Source organism: Furipterus horrens, unplaced genomic scaffold (genome assembly GCF_987537825.1).
Source record: "Furipterus horrens unplaced genomic scaffold, mFurHor1.1.pri manual_scaffold_7, whole genome shotgun sequence".
In the NCBI taxonomy this organism is placed as follows: Eukaryota; Metazoa; Chordata; class Mammalia; order Chiroptera; family Furipteridae; genus Furipterus; species Furipterus horrens.
Window position 1 is genome coordinate 18464416 of NW_028327177.1, and position 12798 is coordinate 18477213.

At 30.8% G+C, this 12798-nt stretch overlaps 1 protein-coding gene across 3 annotated transcripts in view; it reads left to right on the forward strand.

Moving 5' to 3' along the window:
- CSMD3 (CUB and Sushi multiple domains 3) overlaps nucleotides 1–12798 on the forward strand; it is a 908638-nt gene that overhangs the window by 794502 nt on the left and 101338 nt on the right. For all 3 annotated transcript variants that reach the window (XM_090283433.1, XM_090283434.1, XM_090283435.1), the window contains 3 exons: nucleotides 4413–4531; nucleotides 5968–6037; nucleotides 10583–10699. In XM_090283433.1, coding sequence (XP_090139559.1) covers nucleotides 4413–4531; nucleotides 5968–6037; nucleotides 10583–10699 — 306 coding nt within the window. The remainder of the gene's footprint in view (nucleotides 1–4412; nucleotides 4532–5967; nucleotides 6038–10582; nucleotides 10700–12798) is intronic.

Genomic DNA, 12798 nt, shown 5'->3' on the forward strand with positions numbered 1-12798 from the left:
TCCAAAATCACTGATGCCCTGTCAGAGATTATTAAATGCCAGAATTGTTCCTTTTAAAACTACTTACTCACTGTCTAGTTACATGTTACAAAATAGGTATTTGTTTAGCTGATTATTTAATTTCAAGGTACATTTTACCAGGAAAAAAGTCTCCATGCTTACTATTGCTGTTTTCTTTAAAACTAGACCAACTCATCGTATTGAATTCACATTGTGATTATCACTAACTTCTATGTGATTCTCAAACTGTTACCTTGAAATGATAAACGTAGAATGCCAAATGATAATGCTAGTATATTAAAATACCCTCAAAAGTACCATAAACATAGAAATGATAGTTCTTCCCTTTATACCCATTATTTAGAGAAAATTTTTAAACTGAAGACATTAAATATATTTAAAATAGCAATATCTTCACTCTCACCAAGTATAACCTCTTGTGCAAAGACACAATTCAATTCCTGTTTCTTTCTCACATGAATGCAAATCTAATGTTTTTTATGTTCATTTTCAATAAGTTTATATGTAGGGTGTCATGTAAAATTTATGAAGGAGTTTTTCCTTTTACAGAACAATGTTACTGAGAGTCTTAGCAGTAATAAGCTTTCTTCTGCTTCCTGTTTCCTTCTCTCAATGCATTAAAGACTCCTTAAAATCATTATTAAATACTAGAAAGTAATACATATGTAATTATATAATCAGAACTATCTGATATGAATGATATGATTTACAACATTGTCTACTCCAGATTGATTTACATGTAAACAGAATTGGAAAGAATCATAGTTATAAATAAATGCTGAAACTATGAATTGAGGTTTTAATGTTTGAGTCAGTATAATTGCCTTCAGTAATTTGACACCAGACTTAACTCTGCAGTGTTTGATATGGATTTGTCCCTGGATTTGTTTCTGTTTGTTTTTTTGCTACAACAACAGATTAATTGATCCAATTCCCATTAAAGAAAAATTCACTCAGAGAGCATCTTTGATTGCAAAGGGCCTAATTTTACAAAATTTACACTCATGAAGCTGAAAATGAAAATATTTTGATTGCCTTGGTTAAGCATGAGAGAATCCTTTGCAACATTTTTACAAAAATTCTTTTCCATTGTTGATTCCTACAAACAATAACCTATTGGTTTGTTCACTTAAAAAGAAGTGAAAAATAATTCTTAAACAAGGTATCTTAAAATTATTTTTAATACTCAGAGGTTTATTTGTGTGAGTAAAAAAAGGTGTCTATAAAATATGAACTGCACTGTTTTCAAATATTTCTAGTTTATGTCCTCTAGTACACATTAAAAAATGGCTGCAAAAAAAAAAAAAGAGAGAGAGAGAGAGAGGCCGTTATATGACTTATCTTGCTTCTTTGATTACCTCCTCATCTTACTTTCTTTCCTGCAACAATCTGATTCAACACATTTGCTGATCCAACTCAATTATTTTTAGAAAAGTAGAAGGGAGTATGTTCTTTTACCCCCAAATTCTCTGCTAGTACTAATTTATTTAAAGACAAGGGATTTTATTACTTACAAAAATAATTTGTAGTCATTGTAAAAATTTTAGAAATGCAGAAAAATACAAGGAGGGACATACAAGTCATGAAAAATCTCATAATGAAGAATAATCACTGCTCATATTTGGCATATTTCCTTTTGATCATTTTTCTTTGATGATATACATGTAAGATTTTTTAACTTACAAAATTGCTGTTATGTAATTAGTTTATAAGAGTTTGTATCACATTTTTTAAGTTAAAACTCTTTCATAAATATATATTATGCAACAGCGTTGCTTAAAAGTGAGGCTCTCAATGTCTATAGCATCATTGTATCATGGTTTAATTTATCCTTCTCAGAGGAGGGAATCGATACTTTTGGTTATTAATAGTTTGTTGTGTACATGAGGATGAATGGAGAACTTGACAGAAAGGAGAAAATGGATGTGTACAAAATCTGGCCTTCTCAGTGAGAATGATTGAGAATGACCTTTATGGGGAGGAGTCATAAATATACTTTCAGGGCCCCCAAGAAAACAAAGGACAGTAAAATCATATTGACAAGATACATGTTTATATCATAACCTACATTTTTGTTATTCTGTAATTCCTGAAAAAGGGTCTATGAAATCAGATTAATGTAATATGAAAAGGCCAATAATATGTTTTAAATGAGATTAAAATAATTCTAAGAGAGTTTTTATTCTTCTTGGATTTCAAAATATGTATAGTTGGGGAAGTGAGACTTTATCCCTTAAAATTTTTAAAGTAAGTCACAGTTTAGTGGTAACATCTTGTAGGTCCATAAATTCAATATTACCAAAAAAATGAAGAAATATGTTTAAACACCTAGGTAATTGAGGCACAGGGCACTGGAATTCCATTCCACAGGCTTTCCTGATTTCTTTTTTTTTTTTTTTTTTTGGTTTTTCAATTACAGTTGTCCCATTTTTCCCCATTTCTCTCCCCCACCCAGCCCACCCCCTCTCCCGCAATCATATTCCTCCCCATTGTCCGTATCCATGAGTTACTTATACACGTTCTTTGACTAAACCCTTCCCTTACTTATCCCCCTTCTCTCCCTCCCCCCTCCCCCCTATTGACTGTTATTCTGCTCTTTGTTCTATTTAGTTCATTTGTTTATGTTGTTCTTTAGTTTCCTGTATTAGGTGATATCATATGGTATTTTGTTTTCTTTGCCTGGCTTATTTCACTAAGCATAATTCTCTCTAGTTCCATCCATGTTGTTGCAAATGGCAGGAGTTCCTTCTTTCTTCCTGCTACATAGTATTCCATTGTGTAAATGTATCACAGTTTTTTGATCCACTCATCTACAGATGGGCACTAAGGTTGTTTCCAGCACTTAGCTATTGTAAACAGTGCTGCAATGAACATAGGGGTGCATAAGTTCTTTTGAATAGGTGTTTCAGGATTCTTCGTTTATAATCCTAGTAGTGGAATCGCTGGTTCAAAAGGCAGTTCCATTTTTAATTTTTTGAGGTAATTCCATACTGTTTTCCATAGTGGCTGTACCAGTCTGATTTCTTTCAGTACTGCCTCAAATGCATTTTCAAATGAACAATTTGTTCCTTCTCTTTACTGCCTTACTCTCTGATCTGATCATAACTCTATCAAGTTACTGCTGTTATGCTACTTCCTGTCCTTAAATGTCACCTAATTAGGCATGACTTGAGCTACTCATTGTATTATTAAAGTATCTTCCATTTGCAGAAAGAAATTGGTATTTTAAAAAAATAGTTACAATAAGAATTCCCTTTCCTTTTTATACTTTTTATTCATTTATACAACCAGTGTTTATTGAGTGCTTCCTTGAACTGCTCTGATGGAGTTTCTGTTCTGAGAGTGGAGATCAATCTTGAATACAAATGACACAATTACTTATTCATTATTACTTTAAGTGCCACAAAGGAAATGTAGAAGTCAGTGCTCTGAATCTATCATAGGGAAATCACGTGGTCAAGAAGTGAACTAATATATGATATGTTGTCATACTTTAGGATTTAGTTTAAATGTATTTTTATGAAATGAATATATATATATAATTTTGGAGAGATGATTGATTAAATTGTGAATTAAAAAGCAATACATAATAAACATTGGTTTTATGAAAGATGAAAGGATTTTAATAATATGCAATACATGCAATGTTTATAAAATATTTTGACCAAAAAATTAAATACATCTTTAAGCCTTAAATGAATTCTTTAAGAAAATCGGTTATAATTTGTATGCTTTTCTTCTTTTACGTTAAACAATTTTAATTAAAAATAACAAAAATGTTTTAAATTATATCATTATCTTCTCTGAAATAACTGATTTCATGTATTACACAATACTTTTCAGGTTTCAATGAAATATTTGTTTTTCTCCTTTCTAATTATAGTATTTTGGGAAAACATCTTATAATTATATATTTAAAATTCTACATGTAAAAATAATATTAAAATACATCTCATGAATTAAAACCCCATTCTTTATGAAGGAAGAAGGAACCAGCTGAAATGGATGAAATAACACATAATTTTTAATTAGAACATTTTATGAATACAATTTCATTTGATTCTCACAATACATTATTATTTTTATTTATGGATTTCATTTCTAGGAATTTTTTTTTTATGGTAAAAGACATGTAGGCTGGAAGTTAAAAGAGAGTTTAAGTATAATCACAGAGCTATTTAATAGTTTGTACCATGAAAATTCAAAAAATTATCAGGGAATTCCAAAGTGCATTGCTCTCAACATCTACAATTATATATTGTTCACAGAATATTCTCAATGTCTCAATATCTAGTTTTAGTGACCCAGATACTCAATTTTGCTAACTTAATAGACATGATTTAAGCATTCATTATTTGAAAGTTACTTATATTGTTATTAAATTTTCTTAGCAATTGGTTTGGATTCCTGTCCTGAACCACAAACTCCCAGCAGTGGAATTAAAATTGGAGACAGATATATGGTTGGTGATGTGGTATCTTTTCAGTGTGATCAAGGCTATTCTCTTCAGGTAAGTTTATTTTAAAAGCATAGTTTTGATTTTCATTGCCCTTTCAGAATATTTAAGCCAATGATTGTAATCCTCAAGTTTTAATACAATATTGATATCGGGCTTCATATTTTAGCCTGAAATCAAATGGCATTTAATTTTTTAATAAAATATATGTGAGAGACATTGCTGAAATGAACTAAATTTGTTTTGATTGCAAGTAATTAGAAATTATTTTTGAAGCAAAATTTATTCTTTTCTCTGTTCACATAGGATATGACAACTGAACTGGATATTTAGAATTTGAAAATAAAGATGAAGTGCTACTTAAAGCATTAAATGAAATGCCCATGATAATAAATCCCCCAAGTTAGTGAAAATTAACCACAAGTATATTTTTCTAAAGAAGTGCATCTGCAATGTATATTCAGATTTTCTTTTTTTTTTTTTTTTTTGTATTCATATTGATTCTTTTTTACAGGTTTTTTGGAGGGACTCAAAATTATGGTCTCATAAAAATTTCCCCAAAGGATAGACCTATTACAAAATTGAGAAAAAAAAAATGAAGCACAGACTATTTCACAGATTAATAAATAATTCCTTAAAAGAAGCTAAGTTAAAATTAATAATTTGTAGTCTTTACAGTTGTATTTCAAATTATTAGTCCCAGAAGGGCAATCATGTATTTCTGGAATTTATGTTTCTATTTAAAATTTAATATACCTTAACTGACTTTTTATAATATTTTTAAAAGAATTTTATAATTATTTAAGCTATCTCACTTTGAATATTACACTGATTTATTGTAAATCACTATCTATGGCTATTTCACTTCTGTAATCATTGCAGTATTTTGCTAGAATGTTTTGATAAAAACGTTAAAATACTATTTTTTTTGTATTATTTTTTTTTTAGAGAGAGAGAGGCATAAACATTGATTAGTCACATAAGGAGTTAAGACTTTAACATAGGAATGTTGGGTGGAGACGATTCAGTGTGTAACACTTACATACCATGTGCACAATTCTTGTTGGAGAATACTGGAAAATAATATTTAAGAGTAAGGATATACTTAATTGGCAAAAGATATTGACAGCATTCAGACTTTAGATTGGATAATTTGATTAGTCATTCCACTTATTTATGCATTATTGCTAATCATTTCTTGCATGTGTCCTGACTAGGAATCAAACCTGCAACTTTGGCATAGAGGGAAGACACTCCAACCAACTGAGATATCTGTCCAGGGCCTAAAATACAGTTCTAATATGATATGGAGTCTTAATTTGTCACAAGTTTATATAATTACCTTTCCTATTCTAAATAATACTAAGATCTACAATAAAGTTAAACAAGATAAAAAATGATAATATATATTTATGCTTCATAATAGTCATTCACTATGATATGTTTAACTTTTAAAAAGGGTACTAAACTGCTCTGTCTTGCCTATATAGGGTCATTCTCACATAACATGTATGCCTGGACCTGTAAGAAGATGGAATTACCCAATTCCAATTTGTTTGGGTAAGTTAAAGAAATATAAATCATTTATATAAGCTTTATCAAATTTTAAAGTTACACTCTTTATATGATATTGTTTAAACATATAGTTTGCCTTTTGTCATGTTTTATGGAAATTATACTTTGAAATAAATGTTTTATATCTTTTTATTTTTTTTTTTATTTTAAAGTTCTTTATTTCTTTTTACCCCAATTCAATATCAATGTAGGAAAGCTGAGAAAAAGTGTTAGATTTTTTTGCTCCCCCAGAGAGTTTTTATTTTTTTCAATATGATACGATCAAAGTACTCAGGGATCAAGAGAATAGTAAATATCCTATTGCTTTCTATTAAGCCAGAATAGATAAGGAATCTGGAGTCTACCAAAGGCAACATGACATTCCGTGGGATGTTTTCAGTGGTGACAGGCAATTGAGATCTGGAAAATATATCAAAAGGGCACTTGGGACTTTGAAAATAGGGATCCTAACTTTTGCCCTGACTTATTGCTGCTTCCAATTACTTCCTTCTACCCTTTCATTTTTTCTCTCTCTCTCATTTCTGGTATCTGTATGCAACCATTAATATCCTGGGCTCCACAGAGTATGAAAAGATACGTCAGATAGGATCCCTGCCATTAAAATATCTATTTACCGTTCAGAGCGGCAGAAATAAGAGTAATTTAGTGTTAAATTAACCATTGATTACATGATAGAACTTCAGAAATATGGGACTGGTGTTGACTGGTCATTAGGAAACATAGTATATGCAACCCATATACTTTAGAGTCTTGCATGATATGTGTAATTAAGATAAATGGATGAAGAAAAAAGCAGTTTCTGAGTAGGAAGAAGGGCAAATGCAAAAAAAAAAAAAAAGAACTAGTGTGACTTGTATGACATACCTATATTATATTAATTTGCTTGGGCTGCATAACAGAATACCACAGACTGGACAATGTAAACAAGAGAAAGCCAGAAGTTCAAGGTCAAAGTAATGGCAGGATTGTTTACTTATGAGGGCCTCTTTCCTGGGCTTGTAACAATAGCTCTCTTCTCCCTGCATCTTCACATGGTCTTTTGTCTGCAAGTAGCACTCCTTGTGTCTCTTCCTCTTCCTGTGAGGACTTTGGTGCTGTTAGATAAGGGCTCCCCACTTAAGACTTCATTTAACCTTATTTACCTCCTAAAAGGCCCTATCTCCAAATAGAGTCACATAGGGAGTTAAGACTTTAACATAGGAATATTGGGTGGAGACAATTCAGTGTATAACACTTACGTACAACGTACACAATTCTTGTTGGGGAGTACTGGAAAATAACATTTAAGAATAAGGATATATTTAATTGGCAAAAGATATTGACAGCATTCAGACTTTAGATTGGATAATTTTTTTAAGGATGTATTTCTTTAAATATTAGAAGAAATTTACAAATGCATATACTAATTATAAATTATATATGTATATATAATGCCTATTATAAAATTTATATATTCAGATAATGCCAATTATGTGTTTGTTATGTGTGTGTGGTGTGTATGTGTGTGTATCCAATTGAGTAAAAAAGATTTGGAACAGAAAAGCATAAAAAACAAATAGTATGTATATTCTGCTGATATCAGAGCAGGGCATTTAGGTTTTTTTCTTCATTACTGTATGTCCAATGCCTAGAAATGTTCTCATTTTAAATAAACATCCATAAATATTGTCTTTATTTTTTTTTGGTTTTTCAATTACAGTTGTCCCCTTTTCCCCTAATTTCTCTCCCCCACCCAACCCACCCCCTCTCCCACAATCATATCCCTCCCCGTTGTCCATGTCCATGAGTCTTTTATACAGGTTCTTTGACTAAACCCTTCCCTTACTTATTCCCCTTCTCTCCCTCTCCCCTCCTCCCTATTGACTGCTATTCTGCTCTTTGTTCTATTTAGTTCCTTTGTTTGTGTTACTCTTTAGTTTCCTGCATTAGGTGACATCATATGGTATTTTTCTTTCTTTGCCTGGCTTATTTCACTAAGCACAATTCTTTCCATAAATATTGTTTAATTAACAAATTAATATAAAATTTTGGGATTCTACAATGTGTAATTTTTTATAATGTTTTTCTTCTTGACATTAACTTAGAAGAATTACCCATATCATGATATGTTTTTAAAAACCTGATTTTTAAAATGGCTTCTTGGCTCATAGCATAAGTCTAATTTGTGTAGTTATTCTCTTTGTGTTAGAGTTGTGTTTTATGTTTGTAATATGCATTTGTAAGTCCCTTTCACGTGGCTTTATGCGTATCTCTAATCGTTTACTTAGGATTTTACCAAAGTAGATTAATTATGTTATTGCATATAACTGTTTAAAAGCTTTGATAATCATTGCCAATTTGCTTTCATAAAATTACCATGTTAAATACCACACAATATTCACAGTAATATATGATGATTTCCATCTTGCTATATTAGTAGCACCAATTATTGCTCTTAACAAATTGCTTTTTTTAGGTAAAGTATTGCATTTTGATTATGCATATGTATTCATTCCCCACTGTACATTGTTAACAAGGGAAGTATTAAAAGGAAATGATATTTTAATAAAAGTTAGCTAGAAGTTTAAATTTTATTACATAGGATATAGTGATATGAAACTACATGAAATATTTAACAGCTTTTGATGTCTAAGATACGTGTATTCAAATTTCAGCTAGGGTACAATAGGTATGTCTGACAGTGTATTATTCTTTGCACTACTGTTTGCTCACCTGGTAAATGGGATAACGTCTACCTCACAGGCCCATTGTAAGAAAGAAAAGAGAGAGTGTGTTTAACCAGGAACACAGAGTAGTAGCTATTATAGTGAGAAATGGTCAATAATAGTATAATTTTATTCTCATTTTATACATACATAACAGACCCATACATGCATGTATATTTTCAGTAGAAAAGAATAGAATATAAACAAACTATGTGTGTGACGTAGAATTACAGGGAATTTTTATTTCTTTTCTACTCATTTTGTCTTTTATAGATTTTGGACAAGTTTGTACTATATTTGACAGCAGTGTTTGCATTAGCGTCATGGCCATATTATATGGAGAAACTGAGAGCATGAGCTGATTCAGGGAATCTTAAAACTTGAGTTATCAAGTTACAAGGCTACAGCCTAGTGAATTGGAAAATAAACAATCTGCCAGATATTTTGATGGAAGAAAGGAAAAGTCACTTGAGATTTTTAGGTAGTAGAGCCAAGTTAGAAGGAAGAATCAAAGATTATTTTATCTTGGAGTATCTATGGTTGTGTCCTTAACAAAAAGTGTAATGGGGCACAAAAGTCTACTATGAAGCCACTGAAGGATGGAAAAGTATACAGCTGTATTTTTCTATCTCAACGGTAATCACGTTTGGTAAAAAAACGTTTATATGCAGATTGACTGCAAGATTATATATATCCTCCTAATACAACCTGCTTGGTATATAATTTATTCAGTTCACATAAAGATAGCAGTCAAACTTGTCATTGCTATCCTATAGCACATTGATAGAATTTCTACTGAATTTTCCTTTCTTATATTTAACCTGAAGTTTTGAGTTTCTTTCTGTTGCTATTCTTTACAAGAAATAAATGAGTGAAATTACAAGTCAGTGTTCAATACAGGTAACTTTCAAACTTGATGTGCAGTCATGAAATGCCATCCTTCAACCCAAAATTAACAGATGTGTTTTTTAGTCCTTTTATGATGAAATGATAAAAATTTTCATTTAGAAGAATTAATTTTCACAATGCTATTTCTCTTTTAATGCATGTGGAATAGATCTATTTAATCATCCAAAACTTAAAACTTGGGGTAATTATCTGTTCTTATAATTTTTACTTAGCTTATGAATAGTAAATCAGTGTATCGGGAATTCTAAAACAAGCACATTGATAAATTATACCTAAATTCTCAAACCTGGGTGTATCTTTTCATAAGTTTTGTACTCCCCTATTCCTTGTTTAGATTATTTTAGGATAAAGACGATGTCCCATGTGTGATATGCAAATTCCTCATGCATCACTAATAGAAATCAACATTTTCCTTGAAATTATTTATCCTTCTTACAAAAAGAGTAAAAGGAGAGAAGGTTGTAAAAAGAGTTCCCTCTTAAACATGGTACTTAGAACAGGTGCTGATGGCTTGATTTTATTCTAATTTATATCATATTGGGAATGAATCAGAGCATTACTAGAAGTACTTAAGGACGACAAATAAACTGCCCACTCTGGAAAAGGACACAGGCCTCTAGTTCAGCTGCATTCATGGCACATGAGCTGCTCCTGACTGTTCTGTAATTGGATTTTACTTGTATTTATTGCTGAGAAAGGACATATGTTGCCTTTTTATGCTATGTTAGAAAATTTGTTGTCACTTGATCATATTTGATTCCTATTGTGTGGTGAAGGAGAGTTGACAGTAATCAAATTAACATCAAACAGTTTTAATTCAGAGACTTGATTAAGACTTGAGCTGATTTCTGTTTGTTTTTAACATAGTAAAGTACTCCACTATTCTGGCTCACGTGAGACCTCTGTTACCTTGCAGCTCAGTGTGGTGGTTCTATGGCAGATTTCAGTGGTGTGATTCTCAGCCCTGGGTTTCCTGGAAACTACCCCAGCAGTTTAGATTGCACATGGACAATAAAGCTGCCCGTAGGTTTTGGTATGTATATTAAAAACATGCGAAAATCTTTCTGATATCATTTAATGCATCGCTAAAAATAAATATCAATGTCTACTATAAAATATTCACAAAATTATAGTTTAATTTGGATTATATGCATTTATATAAATGTGGAATAAAATTTGGATAATTGTTGCTTAAGCCAAGTAATTTTGACAGGAATACTTGAATAATTGAAAAAATATGGGAATTTTAAAATTTAATAGGTAGATAGATAGAAAAATTTATATTTTCCAGTTGATATGTGTGGATGTGACCTGAATTAGATGTGTGTAGCAGTGATAAATTCAACTTAGTTTTTATGTATAATTGTTTTTGTAACTCTTCTTTGTGTAACCAAGTAGTACATAGATAAATTATTTTCTGGTAATCTATTTAATTTATTTAATATTCATTGTAAATAAATAAAAATTTACATTTGAAAAATAGTACGCATTTTCTAATGTTAGTTAAATACAACTTGAATATAATATTGCAGTTAATATTTTTTCTCACTTTATATCACAAATATGTTCACTTGCAGCTTCTTCATACCCCATAAATATATAACTGCATATATAGAAATACTAGATGTTCATTAAATTACAAAAGACTAGGATAAACAGACACCTCTTGTGGAAACCTGGTGGATTTAGTGCAAATAAGAAATTATGTACTATCTCACTTATTGAGGACTAAATTCAAGTGCCTGGTTACCTAAAAGGATATGCAGCCTCAGAATAAAAATTTATATTTAAACGTTTTACAAAAATTCACAGAATCTCATTAGTTTCGATAATGCTTTACTGAGCAGAGAGTATACTTCAGGTACCATGTTAAGAGCTGGGGACAAAATGCATAGTAAAGTGGACTTTGTACCTTTCCCCAAATAAAATAACATTCACAATGAGGACACAGATAGTCACATATACTCTTAGAGCCTAGTGAAGAGTACAGGGTTGGACTTATTGCAGACAACTACCCTAGTCCCAAAAATGCAGAAAAGTCTTGCCTGATGAAGTGATACCTCAACTGTGCCTTTAAAGATGGGTAAAAGTCAGCTCTATACAGAAGGTCTTTGTATGGGAAACTGGGAAGAAATTCTAGACAAGCTAAAGAAATACAAGTCTGAACAGTGTGTTACAGGACTGAGGTTTTGAGAGAACATGAAGTCACTGAAAGAATGCCTAGGGGCTTTCTAAGGAGGATTATTCTGGCTTTACTATTAGTTTGAAGTATTGAGTTCTGTGTACATGGAGTGAAAGAGATACTGATGAATATGAATAATAGTTTTGAACCAGTGCTGTTATTCTTATGTCTTTTATTCATCCCATGTTACTTATGGAGCTAAATGAATGATTTTAAAATGTATTATTAAACATAGTTTAAATAATATCATTATTTCAATTTACCTGTTGCTATACTTTCTTGATTTTAAAAACCAAATACATTAAAAAATAGACACATCTAATAAAAAAAGGATATTTCTATTTTAGAAATAAAAACATAAGAGACTATATGTGATTTGATTTCATTTAAATAATCTTTGAGTTTTGCTTAAATTAAATACTAGTTCTATTGTCTTTGAATCAAGTACTTTATAATTTTTAAAAGAAAATTGAATACAGATCAACAATTATATAATTATTTTCTTGTGCTCATAAAACAATTATTGAAAAGATAATCTGTGAAAAGGAGACTCAGGGAAATTTTGAGGGAAAAATTTTAGAGAAAATATGCACATCTTGGGACCTCACATATTGAGGTATCATGTCCAAATTCTAAGAAGTTTGTCTGATTGTAGAGGAATGTGTTTAATATTTTAAAGCATATTTTTAATATTTCCCATCTTTATTTGTCCATGGAACTGTTTTCCATGTAACTCTTTTTGAGTAACAAAATACAACTTGAGAACCCCAGTGTAGTTATGAAGAGCAAGGGCTTTAGAGACAGTGTGTCTGACTTTAAATTTCAGCTTTTGTAACTTGTTCTATAAACTTAGCATATTTTTCTAGTTTTTCTGTGCCTTGGTTTCTTCCTTCTCGTGAATACTTGTGAGCATTATATAAGTTAGCATATACAAATGCTTAAAACAGTGC